This window comes from Apiotrichum porosum (assembly GCF_003942205.1).
Source record: "Apiotrichum porosum strain DSM 27194 chromosome Unknown scaffold_8, whole genome shotgun sequence".
Classification (NCBI taxonomy): domain Eukaryota; kingdom Fungi; phylum Basidiomycota; class Tremellomycetes; order Trichosporonales; family Trichosporonaceae; genus Apiotrichum; species Apiotrichum porosum.
Genome location: NW_021167115.1, coordinates 387,384 through 409,890, shown reverse-complemented (window position 1 = coordinate 409,890; position 22,507 = coordinate 387,384). Strand labels below are relative to the sequence as shown.

The following is a 22,507-nucleotide window of genomic DNA, read 5'->3' as shown; positions in this document are numbered from 1 at the left end:
GTCCATAGATCCCCCACACCCCCCGGCCCGCTTCCCCCTTCCCCCCGCCACCTACTTTGAACCTGGCCTAAGAAACGGGTTTGATCGAGATTGAGCATGTGGTGTCCCATATGGGTGCTAAAAGGGCATATGTGTAACGTGCGCGCCCAAGCGCGCCAATCAGGCGTAAACAATACACACGATACACGAGGTGGCATGTGTCAACGCGCACGTCTCATACATGCATGACACAAGCGCGGCGGGTACGCAAACTCGACAAGCGCGCGCCTGAGCTCAGTGTGGCATTTCCGAGACACCACGACCACCACACCACCATGACCGTCACTCATCACCCAGCCTAGCAACACCACCATGACCGTCACTCATCACCCAGCCTAGCGACGTCCACAGCAGCCAGGCGCATTGCGTATCCATAACATGCATGCAAAATCGTGTCGCCGACAGCTAAATGATGAGGGGAGGCGAGGGGGAGGCCGGGAGGATGGGGGAGGAAGAGGTATGGGCAGTGGCGTGGCAGCGTGCAGCGACTCTAGCCTTTGTCTCTGATGTGGGTGGTGGGGGGTTGGATGGGTGAATGGGATAATACAGATAAGAGATAGAGAGAGGTAAAAAAAAAAGCAGCAGAGAGAAAGAGAGGGAGAAAGTGTATGAAGAGACATAGAAACCAAAAACAGATGGCTTTTTTTTTCTGCTGTGCGCTGTGCTCTACGTCTGTCGGTCTCTAGAGGCCCATGACGGCCGAGCACGCTGCCCAGAGCAGGTCGAGCGTCTGGCGGCCGTTTTCGCTCAGGCCTGTGCCGCGCCACTCTTCGTATCCCGTGGGACCCCACGCGCTCTCGCCCTTGCACAGGCCCAGGCGGTCGAGGCCTTCGAGGACGAATTCGACGCCCGTGTTGTGCGAGTGGCACACGGCAATGACGGTCGGGAACGCTCGGCCAGACATGACGCTGTTGACGTTCATCTCCGCGAGCGGCCGTTCCTCGGGGACCGTGGCGGGTACGTGCGGATACGGTTCCAAGGGCGGCGTGTGTGGGCTCGCGGGCTTGCCGGTGCGCAACTGCTCGGTCCACTGCTCGAACCCAATGACGGGCACTTCGGGTTCGGAGCGCAGGTCTTCCGTGTCGACCACCTTGGCGACGATGCGGAACGCCTTGAATGGAAGGGGCTGCAGGCTGCGCGATTCTCGGCGGGTGCGTCCAATGACGGGTTCTAGGTCAAAGTCTGGCGACGGCGTGTGCGGCATGCCCGTGAGGTGCTTGGTGGAAGACAGGCTCCGGCTCTGTGGCACGTCTTGCCTGTTTGCGCGCGGACGAAGCAGTTTCGGTAACAGCGCGAGCGACGACCCATGCTGCTGCGACTCTTCGTGGGTTGGCGACTCGTTGATCTTGAACAAGGTCGACGTCGAGCCAAAGCGCGAGTCGTGGTGGCTGGGCGGGGCGGTGGCGTTGAATGGTGTAAACCACACGAGTAGAGCTTGTCGTGGTCCATCGACAAAGAAGGGGTTGATAAACGGTTGGGTAGCCGCATGCGTGTTGGATAATGGCGGAGACTGGCTCTTGCCCTCGACAGGGATGACCATTGCCAGTGCCTCTTCGGGCACGCCGTCCCACGCTTTGCCCTCCTTCCACGGCTGGCCACCATTCTGCTCGTCCTCGATACCCAGACCCAACGAGCCAAATGGAGCGTCGTCGGGCCAGTCTGCAAGCTCATCGGCAGACTCGCTCGTAGTGTACCTGGCGGACGATCGCTGAGACTGGCCAGACTGCAACGAAGACGCAGACGCCGAGTCGCTCCTGTCGGAGGGTCGGTCGTTGGGCACGGGCAGACTCTTGCTGGTCATCAGACCACCACCCTTGTGGGGCGTTCCGTGGCTACCGTGGCTGTGGCCGTGACCGTGCCCGTTCATGTTCCGCTCTTTCCGGTCCTCATAGTCCTTGACGAGGTTGGACGCGCGGAACAGACCACGTTTGAGAACACCCGACAGGGACGACTTTTGCTTGCCCTGCTTGTCATCCTCTTGCGAATGTTTCCGTTGAGACCGCTTGGGGTCCTTGTCCTCTTTGGGCGGGGACACGGATGGCGGCGACGTGGTGGAGCGGCGGGGAGTAATGGACGAGTGGCGCTTGTTGTTTGGTGTCGGGAGGGCCGTGGCGTCAGAGTCTTCGCTGCCGACACGACGTGTACGCTCCAGCTGCTGTTGCTGTTGCTGGAGGTGTTGCTGGAAGGCGGCCTGGTGCTCTGCTGGAGCCTCCGAGATGCTCTGGCGGTTGCGCGCAGCAGCAAAACGGCGCGACACGCGGCTGCCCCGTGATGCCATCTCGCGTTGCACAGAAAAGGGGAGCTTGACGCCACCACTCTCGGTGTGGACGAGCTTACTGGCAAGCGAGTAACCCGCACATGGCGAGATGACGAGGGGCTGCGGCGCGTTGGGCCCGAGGATGGGCTCTGGCGCCAGACTGGAAAATGCGCGCAGGGGCTGCTCAAACTCAAACTCGCGTCCACTCGTCTTGCGCATCCGCCACACGGCACCCGACTCGACTGACCGAACGTCGCCGTTGGGGTAGATCTCAAACCTGCCGGCGCCGTGGCAGTCCCACTCGGCACGTGGACGAGGACGTGTCGTGTCGAGCGGTCCACCCAGCTCATTGTCGCTGATAGGGAAAATGTCGCCTGACGAGGATGGCGAACATGCCCTAAACGTCCAGTCGCCGCGGCGGTCGCCGTACTCGTCGTCAAACGCACCAACAAACTTGGCAAAGGTGTCCTCCTCCTCGACAATGTCTTTGCGGTATGTCGATGATGGGCCATCGCCCCCGCTCGTGCGGTGCTTGGCAGAGCTTTGGCTACCGGCGCGGCCAAGGTTGGTCTTGGAACCAGCCAGGATAAAGTCAATGTCAAACTCGGACAGGTCGACAGGATTTGGTGGGTGGAGGGATGGCGGTAATGGGGCAGGTAGTGGTTCTGGTGCGAGGTTGCGCGAGTTGAGCAAATGTGTTGCGCGATGGAGCGCCAAGGTGGATGGGAGGAGACGGGGGACAGGGTCGGACAGCGGTAAAAGCGGTGGAAGGGGTCTCTGGGGAGTCTGAGCGTCAGCAACGTCGGCCATACTTTGTGTGACTCACGTCGTCCAGGTAAGCAAGGGAGTCAGGGTGGTCCCAAATGTTCTGGTCGTCAAACGACGAGCACGCTTCTGTTGGTGGTGTGCGTGCGGGAATGTTCATTGGCAGCGAAGGACGCCGACCAAACTCATCCCCCATACCAGGAATCCCGACGAGGCCGGTATGGCTCTGCATCCCCGCCAGGCCTGGCACCGCCGCAAACCCACCGGTCGGCATGGTGGCCGGTGCGGCCGCAGCTGGGGCTCCAGCGCTGCCGTCTGGTGGTTTGTTCATGCGCTCCCAGAGTAGCAAGCTCTGGCGGCGCGTGCTCGCTGGCGATCCTGGTGACACGCCGGACGCTCCACCAAGACTCAGCCTGGCGCGTGCTCGCCGGCTGTCCTCGCCATACGTCGCAGCAAGGAAGGCACGGCGCTGTCGTTCTGCTTCTTCTTGCTCTGCCAACTCGAACGCCGACTTTTCCTTGCGGCGCGCGCTGCCTATTTGCGCGATACGATGCAGGGATCCAGAGGCCGTCACGTCCTCGGTAGCCGCCAGGTCGGCAGCGCGCATGGTACTGGGTCCAGCAGCTGCTGAGCTGGGCGGACATCCGAAACGGAAAGTTTGGTCGATGAGGGGGTCGGCCACTCCTGGGGCAGGGTGCTGGGAGTCGTCCACGCTGCCCCGCTGGGTCGCTAATGTGGGGTTCCAGGCCGCAGAACGCTCTCCAGGCCCCGTCCATGCTCCATAATAGAGGTGTGGGAGTGACCCGCGGCGCGTGTCGCCAATGTGGGCGTTTGATATGCGACGCGTGCTTGAGATCGAGTCCATGGTGCGCGAGTGTGTTGGCAAAAAGGCGTGACCGCCATCGCTGACAGCTGTCCGCCCAGCCAGGCGGGCGGTAACAAGAGCGCGCGTGGGCGATGGTGCGGCCAAGGTCGGGAGGGATGGGGTGAGCGACGAACGGCGCTTGGAGGGGTTGAAGTTTGTTGGCGGGGCGAGGTTTGGCAACGACGGCGTGAGCGACGACCGCCGGCGCGAGCCCGACACACCGGGGCGCGTGATGGTCAGGTTGGACGAGGTCGATGCGACCGAGTCGCGACGAGGGTCCAGCGTAAACTCGCCACCACTTGGGAGGAACCCCACGGAGCGCAACGGGCTCGACTCGTGGCTAACCTGCGACGGGGGAACGGGGGAGATGACGTTGAGACCGAGAGGCGTGAGCGATCCACGCCGAGGATGGTGTGTGTGAATGAATGGGGATGGATGTGTGATAGAGATGACGCTCGGGGTGGGCGGAGCAGAACTCGGACCGTCGAAGTGTGGTGGACTGTGTGGGCGTATTGTCAGCGGACGGAGATCTTTCCGGGGCAACACTCGTCGCTCTCTCTCGCGCGCTCTCTCTCGCGCTCTCTCTCCTCTCTCTGTGTCCGAGGACACGCATCCAACCTCGCAGAGGATACACTTACTCGTCAGCAGGGAACGGCATGGCGCCCGGCATGGCGCCGGGCATAGGCATGGGCTCCATGGTGTCGATTGTACTGTGCCTTGCGTGATGGACACTAGCCGCGCGGCGCGGCGCGAGCGCTGGCAGCGGGTCATACGGCGACGTTGGGGACACTTCAGCCGTCGCATGGGCCGCCATGGCTGCTGCCATTGACGCTGGTGTGTGTAGTGGTGCGGATGGAACTGTCGACGCTGGCATGGCTGCCAAACCCGACGACGATGCCAGTCTTGGGTCGTCGGGGTCGTCCGGCGGCGCCGCTGTCATCGCGGAAAAGGTCCTCTGCTACAAGGAGCCAATGGTGTGAATACAGTGCAAGCCGTGTGCGCACGCGAACACCGCAGCAGGCGGGAGCGGGCAACGGAGAGCGCAGCAGACGGGGAAGGGAGAGGGGGCGGGCCGCGTTTGCCTGCCCCCTTTGGCTCTTTCTGGGCCTTGCCTCGGCGTCGGGATGCGGCGCGAGCTCGAGTCTGGGGCGGCGCTAGCGTGCGCTGTCTGCGCGAACACTAGCGACTAAGCATGCGCGGCCACGCGGCGCAGCTGTGGAAGAGGATGCTGGGACAGTGGGGGGAGGGGAGGAGGAGAAGGGGGGCGAGGAAGACTGGGGGTGTGTTGTATGGATAACGGACTGGCGGAGGTGCGACGGTTGAGCGAAGGGCACAGACGGATGAATTGGCGGCGGCGGGAGACGAGTGGGAGAGCGCGCGGGGGAGAGGGGGGGCTGGCGAAGAGGGGCCGAGTTGGTGCCAGTTGGGGGAGGTTGTGTATGCTTGGGGTGTCGGATGTATGGTGTGGTGTGGATGAGATGGAAGGATGGTGAGGAGGAGGCGGAATGCGATGTGAAGGGACTGGGGAAAGTGCGAACGAGGATGGATGGGATAATGGTGGTGGGATATGGGCACACGGGGGGCGGGGCGGGCTGCGCGGGCGAAAGGCCAGAGGCGTGTGTGCAGAGTGTGCGTCCAAAGTGAGACCTACAAACTGAGACCTGTTGGATCGACAGGCAGAACGCAGAGCCCGCGGCCAGCCCAGGGGAGAGGAGGAGGGGGAACCTCTTCGTCCCTATGCTACAGCCAGCAGCATGGCAGCAATGGCCACATGCATATACGCACCCACCTCGCGTCCACCAGGCCACCAGGGGTTGCACAGGGGGGTCCGCCGTGTCACCGGTGGGATACGCTGCCACTCCCCCTTCTCTCACACACACTCTCTCTCTCCTTTTCGTCTCTCCCCGTCGTCGTCGTCGCCGCCGCCGCCGTCCTTTTGCCTCATCTGCCTCCCCCCTCTCTCCGTTTTGTCCAACTATGGCTAGAATCGGAAAAGCGTCGTGTCCTTGTTGCCCCTCTTGACTCCTTCTCTCTCGCTCCCTCACACCCCCTGGCGGTCGCCGCCGCCGCCGTTGCCGCCAACATCAACTACTGACCACGGAACTCCTTTGGGTGGCCACTTTTTAAACCCAACACACACTTCTTGCGCGTTTCATCCTTTGGAGACGCGGACCTCAAGGGTCAGCATCGTCGTCTCAACGTCCCAGTTACAAAGCAAGAGGTACAGAGGCCAAGGACCTTTTTTGTGCAACATGCGCGTGCAATGAATGACTGTGTCCATGCAGCAAACTAGGCGTGGGTTGGGGGGGGGGGGAATGAACTCTCATGGAGACGGGATAACAAACAGTCTCGGGAGTCATGTCCGACGTTTTGCTCATATGCGCGGGATGACTCACCACTCTCACTCTAGACTCTCTCCTGCATCCTGTGGGATCCCACCGTTGTCCATATAACTTTGAGTAGTGAGCGTCGTCACTGCGGGGAGGCACGCCATGGGTGTGAACCTGGCTACAAACGGGTTCAGCGCTGGCAGCTCTGCCAACAGGCCAACAGGCCACAGGCCACAGGCCAAAGCATGCTGCTGCTGCTCTACTGCACTGTCGAATAGATCGGGCATGGGTTTTCTCGCTGCGTGGTTAGAAGGGTGATGTACCTTGACCTGGCAAGGCACCCACCCACCCACATGAGCGCTCTCCCTCACTGCCCACTTTTGGTCGCCGGCCATGAGCGATCCGCTCTCTCTCACTCCCGCGTGCAACACTGGTACACTGGACGCTCGAGAGGGAGGGTGTGAGGGACCGGATGCATTCCCGTGTGCAGGTTGCTACGTATGCTGGCAGCTTACGCGCACACTACGCAATAAAACAGCCCACAGTGCGGGCCCGGACCACGCTCTCACACCCCCTCTCCCCGTCGCTGCCCACCAAACCCTGTGGCCTGTGGCACACAAATGGCCGTCGAGGCGACTTGCTCTTGATGTAAACTCGGTCTCTCGCGATGCAAGATTGCTCTTTCGGCCTTTTCTGCTCGGTACCTCTCCCTTTCTCCTGTGTGTCCTTTGCACCAAAGTGTCCATCCGGCTAGTCTTTGCTGCTAGGAGGGAAAGAGTGGAGGCATTGCGCGTGCCTCAATGTGGCTACAGGGACAAATGATGGGTTGGGTGGCCCCCACGCTGGCTGGTAATAGTACGCACGCACATGCCTCCTCACATTCCAGCGGCCAGCGGAGAGAGCAAAAACAGCTCTCTGGCACATGCAGCATGCCTACCACAAGCCCACATAGGCGCACCGCACGGCTGAACTCGCGGTACTGCAGCGGCTCAACTCTGGATTAATCTCGGGTTATACAGGGGCCCTTCGCGACCCGCCAACACACTACGAGCGTCCGCACAAATGGACCGACGTACCGGTCTTTTACCGTGTCCTGCGTCGGCTCGTTTGCCTCTTTATCGCAACACGTCGGCTCGTTGGCTCTTGTTTCCTTTCCCTCTCTCTCTCTCTCTCTCACTTTCTCTCACTCACTCTGCTCGCTGCATCTGTCTTCCAAAAACGCTCCTGTACGATGGCCTACACCATCCTCGCCGGCGGCTACCGCCCCTCCATTGCGCTCCTCGCCTTTGACCCGTCCAAGGACACCAGCGAGGCCCTCAAGCTCGTCTCGGACAGCCCGGCGCCCGAGAACCCCAGCTGGATCGCTGTCCCCCCTACGGCCACAGCGTCCACCGGCGGCGATGTCTACTCGATCTCGCGCCCGCTGTACTCGGTGTCGGAGAAGGAGGGCGGCAGCGCGCTGTCGCTCAACCTCGCGGACGGCAAGGTCAGCGTCACTAGCGAAGTCCCTACCCAGGGCGCCCCGTGCCATGGTGAGTATAGGCTGTTGCTTCTCTCTGCTGCTATATACCGTCAGCAATGAGGCTGGGTCGCTGTCTCCAATCTCAGCCGCTAACATGCAGTCCATATCATGAAGGACGGCAAGGGCATCGTCATCTCCAACGTGAGTAACACCTGCAAGGCCGCAGAGCCGTCGCGAGCGATCCCCAGCAGCTTCTGGTCTAGCGACTCATTCGCTTGCCAGTGGCCGCCAGTAAAGCACCTCGGCTGACTGACTCGCAGTACCTCGGCGGCTCGATCGTGTACATTCCCCTCGCCGCGGACGGAACTCTGTCCAGCACCGACATCCAGCGCGTCACTTTTGATTTCCCCTACGCCGCCTCGCCTGCCCCCAACCCGGAGCGCCAGGACGGCAGCCACGCCCACCACTGTATCGAGGGCAAGCGCGGCCTGTACGTCGCTGACCTGGGCAGCGACCGCGTGTGGGTGGTGGAGAGGAACGACGGCCAGTTTGCCGTCGCCGACTACATCCAGTGCGAGCCTGGATACGGACCGCGTCACCTCGTGCTCTCCGAGGACGGTGAGTAGGGCGGCGTTAAACCATGATCATGCGCACATTAGCTGACTCTGCAGAATCCATCATCTACGTGCTCGGCGAGATGGGCCACACCGTCGCCGCGTTCCCGCCACGGCGACCAAGACGTCGGCGCCCCTCGCCACGCCCGTCCCCTTCCTGCCCCCGAGCATCCCGGCCGCCTACACAAAGTTCATGGACGGCGCCGAGCTCGTCCTCAACCCAGCCACACAGGAAGTGTACGCCTCCAACCGCCTGGAGCTGCACGCGTCCAAGATGAACCCGACGCTCGCGGCCTTGGCCCCCGCCGACGTGGCGCCCGGCGACGCCGTGGCCGTGTACACCACCAACAGCGCCACGGGCCTCGACAACGACGTGAAATGGGTCCGCACCGACTGCTGCTGTATCCGCGGCATGGCCCTGTCCCCGGACAACAAGTATGTCGCGCTCGCGGGCATGTGTAAGGGCGGCATTGCGGTGTATGAGGTCAAGGCCGGCGGCGAGTGGACGCGCGTGGGTGGTCTGGCCATTGACAACGTGACCGACTTTGCCTGGCTCTAGAGATAGAGAGAGAGAGAGAGAGGCGGAGGGTGTCTCGGGTCGTTGTTGGGGGGTTGTAGAGAAGAGAGAGAGAGATGCGAAATAAATAAAGAGGATACAGACAATGGCCGCGACACTAACTCGTGCAACATGGAACTGGAACGTGACAGACACACGATTATTTACATGACATGGTAACAAACTCGGTTTCACAATGGTATACACAACAGGCTTTCCTTGAATGCTGCTGCTGTCAGCTTGGGCAGTGGGTGACATGAAGACATACCATCATCGTCGCGGACCGGCGGTCAGTGACCTCTTTACTCTCTCGTGGTTCGCGTTCTGGGTGACGCTCTGGGTGGTTAACAACTACCAATGAATACTACCACTCACCATTTACAGGCTTCTTTTTCTTTTCTTTCACCGCTATTTCGTTATCGCGCTTAGTGGCCGGACCCATCATCATTCACAAAGCTACATGCGTCAGTTGACGTTCTCGCGCTATGTTTAAAACTCACCACAGACTCTTGCAGCAGGGACAGACCACCTCCGCCTCGCTGTGCGCGCGGTAGTCGACCCAGCCGACGTACTGCACTCCGCCCTTTTGGCGGGTGGGTACCTCAAGAACGTCCTTGTCCTCCACGGAGACGGCACTCTTGCCCTTCTTGTCGGGCACCTTCTCGCGGCCCATGTCCTTGCTCTTGCCGCTCCCGCTGCCGCCGGCACTTTTCATGAGTTCCGGGGTCGAGTCCGACTTCCTGTTTGTGGAAGAGGCTGTCTTGTCGGCGAGCGCAAGTGCAGCGGTTGAGCGGCGGGTCCTACCCACCGACTTGGGCTCGGGGTTATCGTCGGCCTTGTCGTCAATGGTGGCCTCGTCGACACCGGCGTTGATGAGTGAGATGCGGTCCACGACGATTCGAGCAAGCAGCTCCTCGGAGCGGCGGAAATCGGCCGCCATGTCAGATGGCGAGGACGGGTAGTGGATCTCCCATTTGGCCTCGGGGACGTCCTTTCTCTCGTCGAGGACCGAGACCTCGCCGCGCGCACAGCGCTTCGCTTCGGCCAAGAGCGTCGAGACAAACAACGTGGGCACCCACTCGAACCGACGGGCCACCTTTTGCTTCTTCTGGCGTCCGGCGGTACGCCTGAGGAGCTTGGGGCCGTTGAAGGGTTCCACTGTCGGAGAGTAGAACACGCGGTGGGTCACACCACGGTGCAGCGAAGGAAGCGTGATGTCGCCCACATGGAAATTGACAGTGTTGATCTTGGGCCAGGCGCCCTGGATCAGAGCAGCAATGGACTCTTGCACTCCATCCACTTGGATTTTGAGCTCGGGTCGGCATCTGGATTTGGCAGAGGTTCCATACGTGTAGGCACCGTCTTGGCCGCGCTGGGACTCGGAGTGCGGCAGGATCACTGCCTCGGCGCACGAGCGCAGGTTAAAGTCGATGCACAGGGACGTAGGCTTGCCCAGGCGCTTCAGTCCAGAAAACTTGTCCTTGTCCTCAGACCCCCAAAGTGCTTCAGCAGCCGACTGGCGAATGACAACCGTCTTGAGTTGAGCGCAAAGGGGCGGGCGCCACCTCTTACCAATCACTTGGCACAGTGCTTGGCTAGCCTTTTCGAGGAGGTCCCAGTCGTCACCTTGCAGAAAGTCGGTAACCTCAATGACCTCGACGTTGGCAAGGCGTTGACGGACAATCAGGGCGGCGACGTGCTCGTAAATGTCGGCCGGGAACTGCAGGCGACCAGGCGTAAGAAGGTCGGGCTCAACGATCGCTCCCAACAGGACCTTGGCGTTGTCGGGGTTCAGGCGCAAAGGATGGCTGGGCGACACCAGGAATTCGACAGCGTTGACGTTGACATCGGCGCGGCTCTTGATAAGCTCTGGGCCTTGAGCTATGACGGCATCGCGTTCCTTCTTCGGTAGGCCTTCAGAGATTGCGTGCAAAACAGCCGACAAGAGGTGAATGCCTGGGGCTGGACTCGTCCAAGGGAAGGTCGTGCTGGGAATCGACTGGGCGGGTGGCATCTTGGCGTTGGCAATGTCGCTGTCAGAGGCTGGGTCGACTGAGGGATCAGGCTTCTGGTTGACATTGTCGCGAGACTTGCTCCGGACGCTGGACGCTTGCCGAGGCTTCTTGGATGCTACTGGCGTCTCATCTTGGTCCTCGAGGGAACGCTTGCGACTCGATGAGGAGTTACGGTCGGCGCGGGGTGCAGTCTTCTCCTCGCTGTTGGGATTGAGCCTTCCAGACTCTTGACGAGGAACAACTTCAACATGGCTGCCGATATCGTCGCCCGAGTCGTCGTCGCAGGTGAGGTCAATGACAGCTGAAGGCGGTCCGGTGTGGTGACGACCTTGGGATGGGATGACGGAAGCTACACTACGCTGGCCCGACACCGTGTCCCTAGAAGATGTGGAGCCGCCAAGACCAGTAGGGACCAAACGACTTGACCTTGGCAGATGGGTCCTGGACGATGAGGTTCTGCGGGGTGCGTCAGTGTCCTGCCACAGCTGGTAGCTGGCCTGATGCCGAGCACTCACGTCGCAAGGTCGTTATGAGACTCGTCCTCCCCAGAGCTGTCTTTCACTTTGCCAGTCCGGGACAGCGCCTTGTCGATGCTGGCAGAGGAACGCAAAGTGGATGGGGAAGGCACCAGTGTACTGCGTCCCAACGGACTGCGAGGATATGAGTGTTCTAGACGGAGGGGCATGCTTGAGGCGCATTGGCTGCCCGAGCCCGTCGAACGATGAATGTGGCGCGCAGGTTCACTTCAAGTGAGCATCAATGACAAGGCAGCGTCAGAACTCACCTTGGGCTGGCATTGTTGTTGACGGTTGTTACGTGATCGCCGTCGTGGGCGTTGGCGCCCCGCACGCTCTGAGCGTTGACCACGCGGAGGGGGACGGGTTCAAGCTCGGACAGTGCCGCGGCGGTCGATGAGGGATGGGGGACAAGACCGATGGCCAGACGGCGTCGAGAGCGAGGAGACAGCCTGGTATGGTGGTCAGACGGTGCACGATCTACTTCATGGCTGATGGGTGACTAACGCGCTCTCGACGGACCCGGGAACCGCTGGCATCGAGGAGGTGGGTTGAGGGAGAGGGGTAGAGCCGGGCGGTGCACCGGTACCAGCGTTCGACGGCGGGAGGAAGGTCGGGTTGCTGTTGCCTGGCGAGCTGGATGGCATGGTGAATGGTGTGGGGGTGGTTGGTGGTGGGGGAGAGGGAGAAGTGGGCGGAGTGGAGAATGGGAGGGAAGACGAAAAGGACCAGGAGGGAAGGTCGATCTGTTGCGCAGGTCCAAGGAAGGCAGAGCGCGTGTAGATGGGAGAAGGCAGCTGAAAGGCCTGGCTCAGAGAACGAGGAGGTCCGTGCGCGTCATTGTTGTTACGTCTCTCCACTTTGTCATCCACTTTCTTGCCACCCAAAGGTCGTCGATTCGGGCCACTGCTCGCCTCTCCCTCGCCCTTGTCGACCTTCCTGCGCTCGTATGCGCACTCCTCATCACGCCGAAAGCCGATACACTCGCGCCCAATGCCGATACGGCTCTCCCCCCGCTCAAGGACTCGGCGTGGAGGTTGGGGGGCTGGCACTCAGTCGGCGCGCGCTCACGTCGTGATGGTACGGCACAGTCGTGCTGACCATCACAGTCTTGACGGCGGGGAATGTGTCCTTGTCCATGGGACACAGACGGTAGACACGGTGACACTCGTCACTCGCGCAGTCCTCTGGGACGGAGCGAACACGCAGTGTCGTCGTGTGGGCGAGGAGGGCACGCTTGCGCGCATTCGACTCGGTGGTGGGATACACACACCAGTCGGGCAGGGGTGGTTTGCGAGGGTCAATGATGCCGTGCAGCACGCCAGGAAGGTTCTTGTCGGTGATACTAAGGTCGGCGTAGAGGAGTGGGGCAGCCAGTTCGTTTGTCGTTTGGCATACACGGAGCAGGACGGCGAGCGTCGCCTTGTCGGCGGGGTCGACGGCAGAAACGATCGCCGCCAGCACCTCGTACGGAAGATGCAGTTCGCTTTCCAGGAGGTTGGCACCGCTGGCGCTGGGCGCGCCTGGGTCGGAGTGAAGGTGGTCGGTCATGGGGGCATATGGGTGTGGTTGGCAGCAAGGATAATGCAAGTTTGATGAAAGGAGACTGACGACGACTGACGACTTGCCTGTCCCCGCTAACTGACGCCGTGGGCGGCGTGGGCGGCGAAGGCGAAAGGGTGCGTGCGTTCGGAATAACGATGCCGGGCGCCCCCGACTCTGCTTATTAAACCGCGACAATGGCGTCAAGCACACAGTTCACATGATGCGAGAACCACATGTCAAAGAGGCCGTCGTTGATTATTACAGTTCTGTGGTGTACTGTGTGTTGAGTGTGTGTACGGGAAGGACCGGATGTCTAGCGAGAGCGACGGCTGTGTGAAGCAAAGGGGCAGCCGGAGGCCGGCTACGTGCCCTCTCAGCAGAGACCAAAAGCCCACAGGCCACAGGAATGCATGAGACGATGCGTGCCACGGCGACGGTGTGGGCATGGAAGACTATGGGACACTGGCGAGGGCCATATGTAGAGGCAGCTAGGCAGGACGCTGTACGCTGTACACTGTCCTTTTTCGAGTTGCAAAGTGCGAATAAAGCGTAATGTGTGCTTTTTGGGCCTCTATCATGAACCATGTTCGGCATCCGGCCATGCGACATCGCCGGCCTTCACGGCCTGCACCACTGCCCACCGCCCACGGGATGCGAGGACAGAGCCAAAGCGCCGAGCTGCATTTGGCACACAGAGAACTGCGGCCTGCGCGGCCGCTGCGCCGCTGCGGTGTGTGGCCTGCACGAGTGTTCAGGCCAGTCATCGAGAGAGGAGACCCTTTTGGGTGCTTAGTCTGGAATCCAAGTCTTTTGCCCCACCCTCACATGCTGTGCATAATATCTTCTTGTGCACTCGTGTGTGGTCTTTTTGCTATCTCTATCAACTCCACCCACCGCGCCGAGCTGCCGCTATAGATCTCGATACGCACGCCACCCACGGCCGTTGCTGTGAAGGCGTTTGAACAACCCCCCTCTCCCTCTCCCTCCCCCCTGGTTTCTGGTGTGTTGCCGCCTACGGCCCCCGCACGCCGCCGCCGTCCACCACCGACACACTGCACAGCAAAGTCGAGCGTGCAACACAACCCACCCCACACACGCTTCCCCCCCTCCTGCTCTTGTCATTCTCTTCCATCCCATCCATCGCACCAACCCCCGCCGCACATCCCTCCACAGCGCACAACCCTCTCCCCGTGCCGGCACTGCACCACGCCCAGCGCTCAGCGCTCGCATCCAGCCCTGCCCGGCGCGCGCCCGGGCCGCCGTCTGAGAGCCTTCCCAACAAGTCCCGGTTTACGCATTGCCTTGCCATCACCTAGACGCGCATTAGCATCACTCGTCTTGCGGCCTCGCGCGCCCGCCTACCCCCCCGCGCCATTACCATGGCCAGCGCCGAGAATCCGCACGGTGGTGTTGACACTTCAGCGACCTCCCCGCCCTTGCTACCTGCTGTTGCCGAAAGAGACGGGAACGAGCTTGTCGCGTCCGGTGTATCGGGCGGGGTCCACACCGCATCAACTGTGCACGACATACCAAGCGCAGGCTCTACACCGCCGTGGGGTACCCAGCTGGGCGACCGTCTGGAGACAATGATGTCCATATCTACGGCTCCGTCGGACTCGCTTCGAACACCAATGACCCCATCGACGTTGGCTCGACCGTTTGAACTGGGAGCCTTGGCTGACGAGCGCATGGTATCGTTTACGCAGTCGCCAGCCACCATGTCTCCCGCTATGTTGACGCACAAGTCCCATCCGTTCCGACAGTCACACTTGCCCAACAACAATACCGACAAGGGCGGTGCTTTCCTGCAGGACGACCACCCTCGTAGTGTAGCGACTTCCTCAAAGCACCGCCCTAGCCCGCTGGAAATCACGTCCAGGGACCCCGTCGACATTGAGGCAGCGCAGCTGACAGGAGGAAGCAGTGAGTGCCCAGCAATGGCTCGCCACGCAACGCTGACGAGGCCAGCGCACAGCTCGCTCAGCAGCGACTTGATGGATCTCTCGACACTGCGGAAATCAGTGCACCAGAACCTCCGCGAACGTCCTCTTAACGTGACCATCACCGACAGCGACGGCGAGTCCATCTCAAGTGGTATCATCTCGCCTGTCGACTCTGCGCCATCCCTCACGGCCGCGCAGACGATCGCACTCGTCCGTTCCTCGCCACAATTCCTCATGGCCGATATCCGACCACTCGACGACTTTCTTGCTGGACATTTGCACGGCGCCGCCAACTTCTCTATCCCCTCGCTCATCTTGAACCGCCTGCGCCATCAGACAGTGGACATTTGCCAGAACACTTGGGTCGATCTCGCCCGTTTCGTCAGCACTGTTGCCGGACAGACCATGTGGGAAAGCATCGACGTTGGCAAGCACGTGGACGTTGTTGTCGTTGGTGACGAGATGGACGAGGACCGGCCTCGCGCCCTCGCTGCTGTGCTGGCGCCACTCGTCACAATCGGTACCGTCTCCGTGCTGCACGGTGGCTGGGCGGCGATTGCAGAACATGCGCACTCGAGTGGCCTGGTGGTCATGGGCGAGCAGAGCGTCAACGTCTGGCCTCGCAGCAGCAGCACCTCGAGCTCAATGAGTGCCAAAACAATTACACCAACACAAGCCCTCACTGTAATGACGCCATCGCCCGAGGACGCGACGATGATTTCGCCCATCGCCACCTCGCCGGTCAACTCGTCGGCGGCACCAGCCCCGAGCCAGACCGGCGTCCGGTCTGTCTCGGCATTACGAATCGGCAGCCCACGACGAACCTTGCCCTCTCTGTCCATGGGCCCATCGCCGACATCGCCAGGACGAAGACCTCCAAGGCTGCAACTCAACCTTGACAACGCAAAGGCTGCTGGCAAAATGTCCATGGCACCGCCTTTGAGATCTGGGCGCCTCAAGCCAGCACAGCTTACCATTGATGTTGGATCCAGTCGACTTTCCCCAGCAAGCTCGCCCGGCGCACATTCCAGCGGGATGGGGCTTACACCACGCGCTGCTGGAATGGACACGGGTGGCTTGCCTACCGCCTATGCGCAACCGCATCTCCTCACGCCCATCCAACCGTCAGCCAACTACCCGACCCACCCTTCCTCTCCCGGTCTGCCCATGTCGCTATCGACGCCGCCTGCACGCGTGCAGCTTCCGATTGAGATATCGACCATCCTCCCCTCGTTCCTCTACCTCGGTCCTGAGATCACCACACATAACGATGTCGAGGAGCTCTTGGCACTCGGTGTGCGGCGAATATTGAACGTCGCTATTGAGTGTGATGACGATGAGGGACTAGGTCTGCGCACAAAGTTTGAGCGATACTATCGCATCCCCATGAAGGACACTGTGGAGGAGTCGGGAGTGAACCAGGGTATCCGCGAAGCGTGCAAGCTCCTCGGTGAGTGGTTAATCGCGTAGCATCCTCTAACTACCCCCAGATGACGCTCGGCTACACTCTGCTCCTGTCTATGTGCACTGCAAGGCTGGCAAGTCGCGTTCGGTGACGGCCGTCCTGGCCTATCTGATCCACGCCAACGCCTGGACGCTCCAGACCTCGTACCAATACGTCTCCCAGCGGCGACGCGGCATCTCACCCAACATCGGGTTCGTTGCCGAGCTCATGGAGTTTGAGGCTGCCGAGCTGGGTCATAAGCAGTCTGCCGGGGTGCATGGCGAGGCCGACTTGAGCAAGTCGCAGCCGGCCCAGGCGGGTATGGGCGGCAACGACGACGACGAGCCGCTCGTCGCACGCGAGCCGAGGGTCGGACCGAGGTACACGCGCGAGTCGCTCCCGCCAGAGTTTGGCAGCGAGCGACTCATCAAAGACGACCCGGCGTCGCCAGTAGATGAGCTGCCCGAGCACACCCCCGATGGCGGCCATGGCCGCCGCGGCCGCGTCTCTCACGCCGACATTGAGATCCGCAAGAACGGACAATGGGTCCACAGACGGTGAATATTTTGCACATCAACCCTTGTGGTGGCGCGTACTGACGCGCACCGCAGGGCTCCCGTGGACCGCACCACTCTCCAACCCGGCAGACGAGTGTCCAAGGCTGGACTAGAGTCGATGGTGGTGCGCCCACTCGCGCGCGCAGAGGACTAGGTGGATATCGCCAGGTATCGCCAGGTATCGCCAGGTATTGCTACTCTGCGACACCTTTGTACCTTGCCCCTTGCACCTGGGCAGCAAAGCCCATGACCGTTAATTCGCGGAGAGCTGAAAGCTATCCGAGCTCGCTCCCCTCGGCATGATCTTGACCAGACAACAACAAGCATTGGAGAGCCTGGGAGAGGAGAGAAGGTGCTTCATCATCATCAACCACTTTGTAACCCTGTACGACCCCTGTACAAGTAGTACACTGTACCCGTAGTGGGCAGACCGTGCTATGCTACTGTATGTCAGTAGTCCTCGTTAGAGAGGCCTGTCCAATTAACAGTCATTTACTGTGCATGTTTTGCAGTGCCCAGCGTGCACCGAGGCGGGTATGGCTTGTCGCGTGTTGTTGAGCTGTGCTGGAGAGGAGAGTTTACAGGACCGGCTGTGCTGCTGTGTCCTCTCCTCATCTGCGCGGCAAGATCTGCCTGGGGCATGTCCATCTCACTCTTCTCTTTGGGCGGAGGCATTCCGTTGTTATGTGCCATGGTGAGAAACCAACCGTGCAGATCAATGTGTGCGTTTAACGACAAGTTTGGTGCCGGTAGTGTGTTTTTTTCCATCCTGCGCGTGGACGGGTGTGTCACGTACGTCTGTGCATCTGGGTAGCTGCGAGCAAGTAGGCGGTGGAAGACGGGGCGGTTCACGCAGTGTTTGTATCCTCTTAATGCATGGGTCCCTCCTTGTGCGATCGAGTGCTTGGCGCCTGTTGAGGGCGACTCAAGAACGCTGTGGAGTGAATATGCCAGTGTGTCAGGCGGCACACCATCGCCAGACCTATCTTTGTCAGTCGTAGGAGCAAGAGGGTTCAATGTCGTTTAATTTGCAGTCACGAATGTGCCCCAGTTGCAAGTTGGGATCTATGTTTATTTGGGGTTGTTGGGTACGCTTGTGCTTGCTGAACGGGAGTTAACCTTAGAACAACCATATGACAGCCGATAGCCTGGCGAAGAAATAGAGAGAGAGAGAGAGATACACACAAATTCTCGTTCTCGGCCTGAAAAAGCATGCCAAGACGAGAGAGACATGCTTTGAGAGTGTAAAGTTTCTGAGAAATGGATGTGCCCTTTCTGCGATATGTGAGTGTGGTATGTGACCCCAGAGCACTCTTTAGGTGAGTCTCTGCACCAAACTCTTCACTTTGACGAGTCCCCGCACCTTTAGCACATGTCCACGGCGCCTTGTCCACTGGCTCAAGACGAACCAATAATACGAGAGCCAAGTGTGCCCTGTCACCGGGCTGAGGTGTTTTTGTCCAACCAGCTTCCTGGCGCAGACAACCCACCAATGGTCGCACAGTCAATGAGGCGTCAGCAGAGGCTTGAGGTTGCAAAGCAATAGCCAGTGTGGCGTTTTGAGTTGTTGGCCAGGTGCAATCAATTCTCTCGCTGTTGCATACATCAATGTGACAACCGTGAGATCTGTGTGAGTGACATCTGGGCCATGTTTGTATTCTCTAGCTCCCACGGTATACCCTGTTGTTGCAACACAACACAATGGAGAATAGCAGCGATGGGTTACAAATAAGCTGTTGTGGCACACGGGCGCCGGCTTAACACGCAATTCCCGCAGTCCGGCAACGTCAGGTACACGGGCGCGGGAGGACGTCGGTGTAAGTTGTCGTCGTCGTACACCCCCCGGTGCACCTTTTTATCGGTGCAGGAACACACCCCCTTTCCACACACTCCCTTCTGCCCGTCCCGCACGGCCCCATGTTGCTATGGAATGGGTGGAGCTGTTGGACACTCTCCTCTACTTGTACTGCGCGCGTCAAGCTCAGAGAGCGCGGAGGGGCCATTTTTTTTGGGCCCTCGTCGGCCCGAGACCCAGAACCGATCAAGCGGCTTTGGTGAGGCTAATGGGCAGGTTCATTCTACGAGCGCGGTTAGGGTATATGGGGTCCTGAAGCGGCGGCTGCCAATGATCTGCAATCACAGCACGCTTCGTACTCTTGTCGAGGGAAAGTCTGTTCGGCTCCCATCAACCGAAACGCTTGGTCCTGCTCCAACGAACAACACAGGCGCGTCGCCATCCTGGAGGAGCGGGAGGGACTCTGCGAAAATAAAGGTACCTCGATGAAGTGTGGGTCGTGAAGGAGTGAACGCGCATGGTGGGTGTGGCAGCGAAACCATGGCGCACACCAATAATAGCCGCGCTAGATACATACCACACGTTGGCGCGCGCTACCATGGTGTGGTCCGGTGTCAGGTAGCATGTCGTATGTCTGCATTAGCAGTTTGGAGACCCGAATCTTACTGATGCTGGCTCCAAAGGCTGCAAGGCTTCGTGGAGCTAAAGGACACACCGGGCCACCGTGTCACCCACATCGGAGCTGTCCGATGGACCTAGTCGTGGCCTACGACAGTCCAGCAGATGGATACCCACGATCCACATGGAGCGTTCTGGGAAGTGCTACGTGCCCCACCTTGCATACCGTGCGACTTGCAGACACCTGGTCAGCCGATGTACAACCGCACTGCTTCGCAGCTGTGCCCTCCTGTGCACTCACGATCGTCGTGACGAGAGGAGCCGGGCTCGCTTGAAGCGAGTGCGGAAACGGGTCATGGAGTCGTTGGTGTTGGGTTGGTGTTTTGTCGTGCGTACCTCGTGTGCCTGTGGATTAACCATTCCATCTTTCTGGGATGCGCGCAGATCGTCAACACCCACGCACCATGACACACATTGTGCTGTGGTGCGCCTAGAGGTTACGGGTTACAGATGGTGACAACAAGAAGCGCTGACGGTGTATTACGTTTACTGACGAGACACAGAACTTGAGGTCACGGGATCACGGGGGGCCGGGGGAGTTCTCGTACGGGGGGGGCCCTTGAACAAACAGAAGCCTCGTTAGCAGCGGTCTGTTCCAAACTTCACCCACAGCAGATGCTTGTCCCGGATCTGGGCAGGGAAAGCCGGAAACGGACACGGAAACGCAACCACACCGCCTCCAAGATTCAGATCCAAGATCGAAGATCCGGGAGTTCTGGACGCAGATCAAAGATTCTGCAGGGTGGACGGGGCAGGCAGCCCACGAGCCACTACTGACATGGCCCCTTCAACTCCCTGCACCACATTGGCTCTGACACATTGTGCCGCTGCACCATCCGATCCCTCCGGTGTACCGGTGTATGTACCAGTGTGCGCTGAGCATATTCGTCGCCTACAGGATCTTGGCGACAGGTCGTCACAAGGCTGTTTCCGTCGGTCGTTGGGCCATCCAGGCAACGAGAACAGTGGGACCACGGTGGAGCGCCCGCGGGCCCCGGGTGGGGGGCCTGACGCGAAGGACGTCAGGGAGGCTCCCGAACATGAAGACAAAAAACTCGCGTCGTGAAAAGATTCGTCCTCGCAGTGCCAAAGTGACCAAGTGGCGAGTCTGCAGTATGTAGCAAGTGGCGAACAAGATATATACTTGATGTATCGAGGGTCGTTGGAAGGGAGGCTTGGTATGAGGCGTCATGTCTGTTCCACTGCCAGGTCGAGGGGAACATGAGAGTCTCCGACATGCCTGTGATGCTTGGATCTCGGCACCCCTTAAACCGCGCGCGCGCGTGGGCATGCATGTCAAGCGGTATGCGCCTCTCGTCAGTGTCTGGGGAGAACGGGGACTGGACACGAAAAGTGTAGGCCCAGACTGCCGTACTGCCACAATCCATACCAAAAGGAGCCGAAACTCGGCGGCAATCTGGATCAGAAATGTAAAATGGTTGCTTTCCATGACATTGCAACTGGACGAGGGTACGACGGTACCATGACCTGAGGCACAAAACTGTACGATGCTGTACAATACAGTACAGTACATAGAGACTGCGCAGTTATGAGAACGACCGAGCAGTGTTGCCCTTTTCACCATTTGCCTCCTTGGATCCTTGGCCGCCGGCAAACGTCCTCTGATGCTCGTGACCAAACCTGTGTGACACACAAAAAGAGTGGACGGCGGCCAGTGGGGGCAGTGGCGCAGTGGGCAATGACCATGTCCATGTCAGCCTGCGGCAGCCGAACTGCCCTTGCTGGCTGGCCTGGCTGGGCCGCTGGCCGCTGGCCGCTGGACGGCCTGGACGGGCTCTGGTTCCACAGGTCTGTCGCATGCCGCCCGCGCCTCATACCCGGAAAGCCCCATGGGTGTGGTGGGCGCTTTATCCTCGGGGGTTAGTACCCAATACCCAAAAAACACGTCCGCTAAACCCTTTTTTTGTCTGCGTCGTTGTGGGGGCGGACGGAAACGGCGGGGCTCAAGGATCCAAGAATGCAAAGACCATCTGATGCCCTCTGATGTCACACGCTTCGCGCACGTTACGGTGGAGCGCGCAGCAGTGAGAGCTTTTTGGCTCCCTCCTTTGCGACCCAAGAAGCGGGTTGTTTTGCGCGGTGCCTCGTGTTCCTGATGTTTGCCGCGTCAGAGCATGGTCGTCGGTCGGCCTGGCCGATCACGAGTCGTCGCTCGTTCGTGGGATGAGGCGTGGGCGGATCCCGGGAACGCGAGCGAAACGCATCATCGCTATCTTGGGAGCTGGGCCAGCTCGCCGCTGCTGGCGTAAACGTGCCATGAGATCATGGGACGGGCACATACCTCATCTCGTAGAGTTTGTGTATCTGCTGTTGCGGTGCCGTATATAGCGGGGGAGGAGGAGGAGGAGGAGGGGGAGGAGGGCGACGCGGGGGAGAGGTCCATGGGTCCACGGGCCTATACCGAGGAACCACCGTGCTTATCTGGAAACAACGAGTAGGATGGGGGCCGCCCGGCCGCGAGGCGAGGAACGTTTTGGTCCGGGACTCTAGCGTCTACGTCAAAGTATCTTTTTGCATGGAGCAAAAAAAAAGTCGGTGCAGAGAGGAGGGTAATGCGGAGACAACAGCGGCGGTGTGTCTGTGTGTGTTTGTGCGGGCCTGGCTGGGTCTGTGCCGTTTATACTGGCGTCGCCTCTCGCTTGCCCCCCACCCCACCCCCCTGCTCCCGAAGCGCGTTGTACGCTGGTGGTGGTTCGGCTGCAGCTTGGGTCTGCATCCGGGGAGGGGGGAGCACCCATGACATGCGTGTTATGTGTACGACATACGACATGCACTATAGGGAGCAACGAAGTTTTGGGTGTGTGGGGTCTGGTGGGATCTCCCGAAAGGACCTAAACAGTCTGCTCAATGGTGCACACCCCCGTCGTCTCCGACCCGACACCTCTAGTCCACAACGGCCAACACCTTTTGCTGCTGTCGTTGCTCTTTTCCTCACATACACACACACAACCGGCTCCATTATAACTACATTAGCTTGTTGGAGCATCAAGGGTGCCGGCGGGTACATACATACACTCGACACCCCCCGTACCGTCACCAAAACCACGCCAGTGCACTGTGCACACGTTTCCCCAACTCGGCCGACGCTGCACGGCGCCAGCAGAAC

At 60.1% G+C, this 22,507-nt stretch overlaps 6 protein-coding genes across 6 annotated transcripts; 3 read left to right on the top strand and 3 right to left on the bottom strand.

Moving 5' to 3' along the window:
- Positions 1–721: 721 nt before the first annotated feature.
- On the bottom strand, positions 722–4,623 carry EHS24_008927 (uncharacterized protein; the record flags this gene model as incomplete). Its single annotated transcript, XM_028624226.1, has 3 exons — positions 722–3,073; positions 3,123–4,425; positions 4,565–4,623. The coding sequence occupies 3 exons, from the start codon at positions 4,621–4,623 to the stop codon at positions 722–724; spliced, it is 3,714 nt and encodes a 1,237-aa protein (XP_028475298.1).
- A 115-nt stretch (positions 4,624–4,738) lies between these two features.
- Positions 4,739–4,906, top strand: EHS24_008926 (uncharacterized protein; the record flags this gene model as incomplete). The annotated part of the gene is made up of 1 exon (XM_028624225.1): positions 4,739–4,906. The coding sequence occupies one exon, from the start codon at positions 4,739–4,741 to the stop codon at positions 4,904–4,906; it is 168 nt and encodes a 55-aa protein (XP_028475297.1).
- Positions 4,907–7,487: 2,581 nt separating this feature from the next.
- On the top strand, positions 7,488–8,891 carry EHS24_008925 (uncharacterized protein; the record flags this gene model as incomplete). Its single annotated transcript, XM_028624224.1, has 4 exons — positions 7,488–7,788; positions 7,879–7,919; positions 8,039–8,340; positions 8,390–8,891. The coding sequence occupies 4 exons, from the start codon at positions 7,488–7,490 to the stop codon at positions 8,889–8,891; spliced, it is 1,146 nt and encodes a 381-aa protein (XP_028475296.1).
- A 422-nt stretch (positions 8,892–9,313) lies between these two features.
- Positions 9,314–12,065, bottom strand: EHS24_008924 (uncharacterized protein; the record flags this gene model as incomplete). The annotated part of the gene is made up of 5 exons (XM_028624223.1): positions 9,314–9,344; positions 9,389–11,359; positions 11,419–11,553; positions 11,688–11,870; positions 11,926–12,065. The coding sequence occupies 5 exons, from the start codon at positions 12,063–12,065 to the stop codon at positions 9,314–9,316; spliced, it is 2,460 nt and encodes an 819-aa protein (XP_028475295.1).
- Positions 12,066–12,435: 370 nt separating this feature from the next.
- EHS24_008923 (uncharacterized protein) lies at positions 12,436–12,969 on the bottom strand (the record flags this gene model as incomplete). The annotated part of the gene is made up of 1 exon (XM_028624222.1): positions 12,436–12,969. The coding sequence occupies one exon, from the start codon at positions 12,967–12,969 to the stop codon at positions 12,436–12,438; it is 534 nt and encodes a 177-aa protein (XP_028475294.1).
- A 1,373-nt stretch (positions 12,970–14,342) lies between these two features.
- On the top strand, positions 14,343–17,061 carry EHS24_008922 (uncharacterized protein; the record flags this gene model as incomplete). The annotated part of the gene is made up of 4 exons (XM_028624221.1): positions 14,343–14,886; positions 14,932–16,356; positions 16,397–16,907; positions 16,962–17,061. 4 exons carry the CDS (start codon positions 14,343–14,345, stop codon positions 17,059–17,061), a joined length of 2,580 nt encoding a protein of 859 aa, XP_028475293.1.
- Between the last annotated feature and the right edge of the window lie 5,446 nt (positions 17,062–22,507).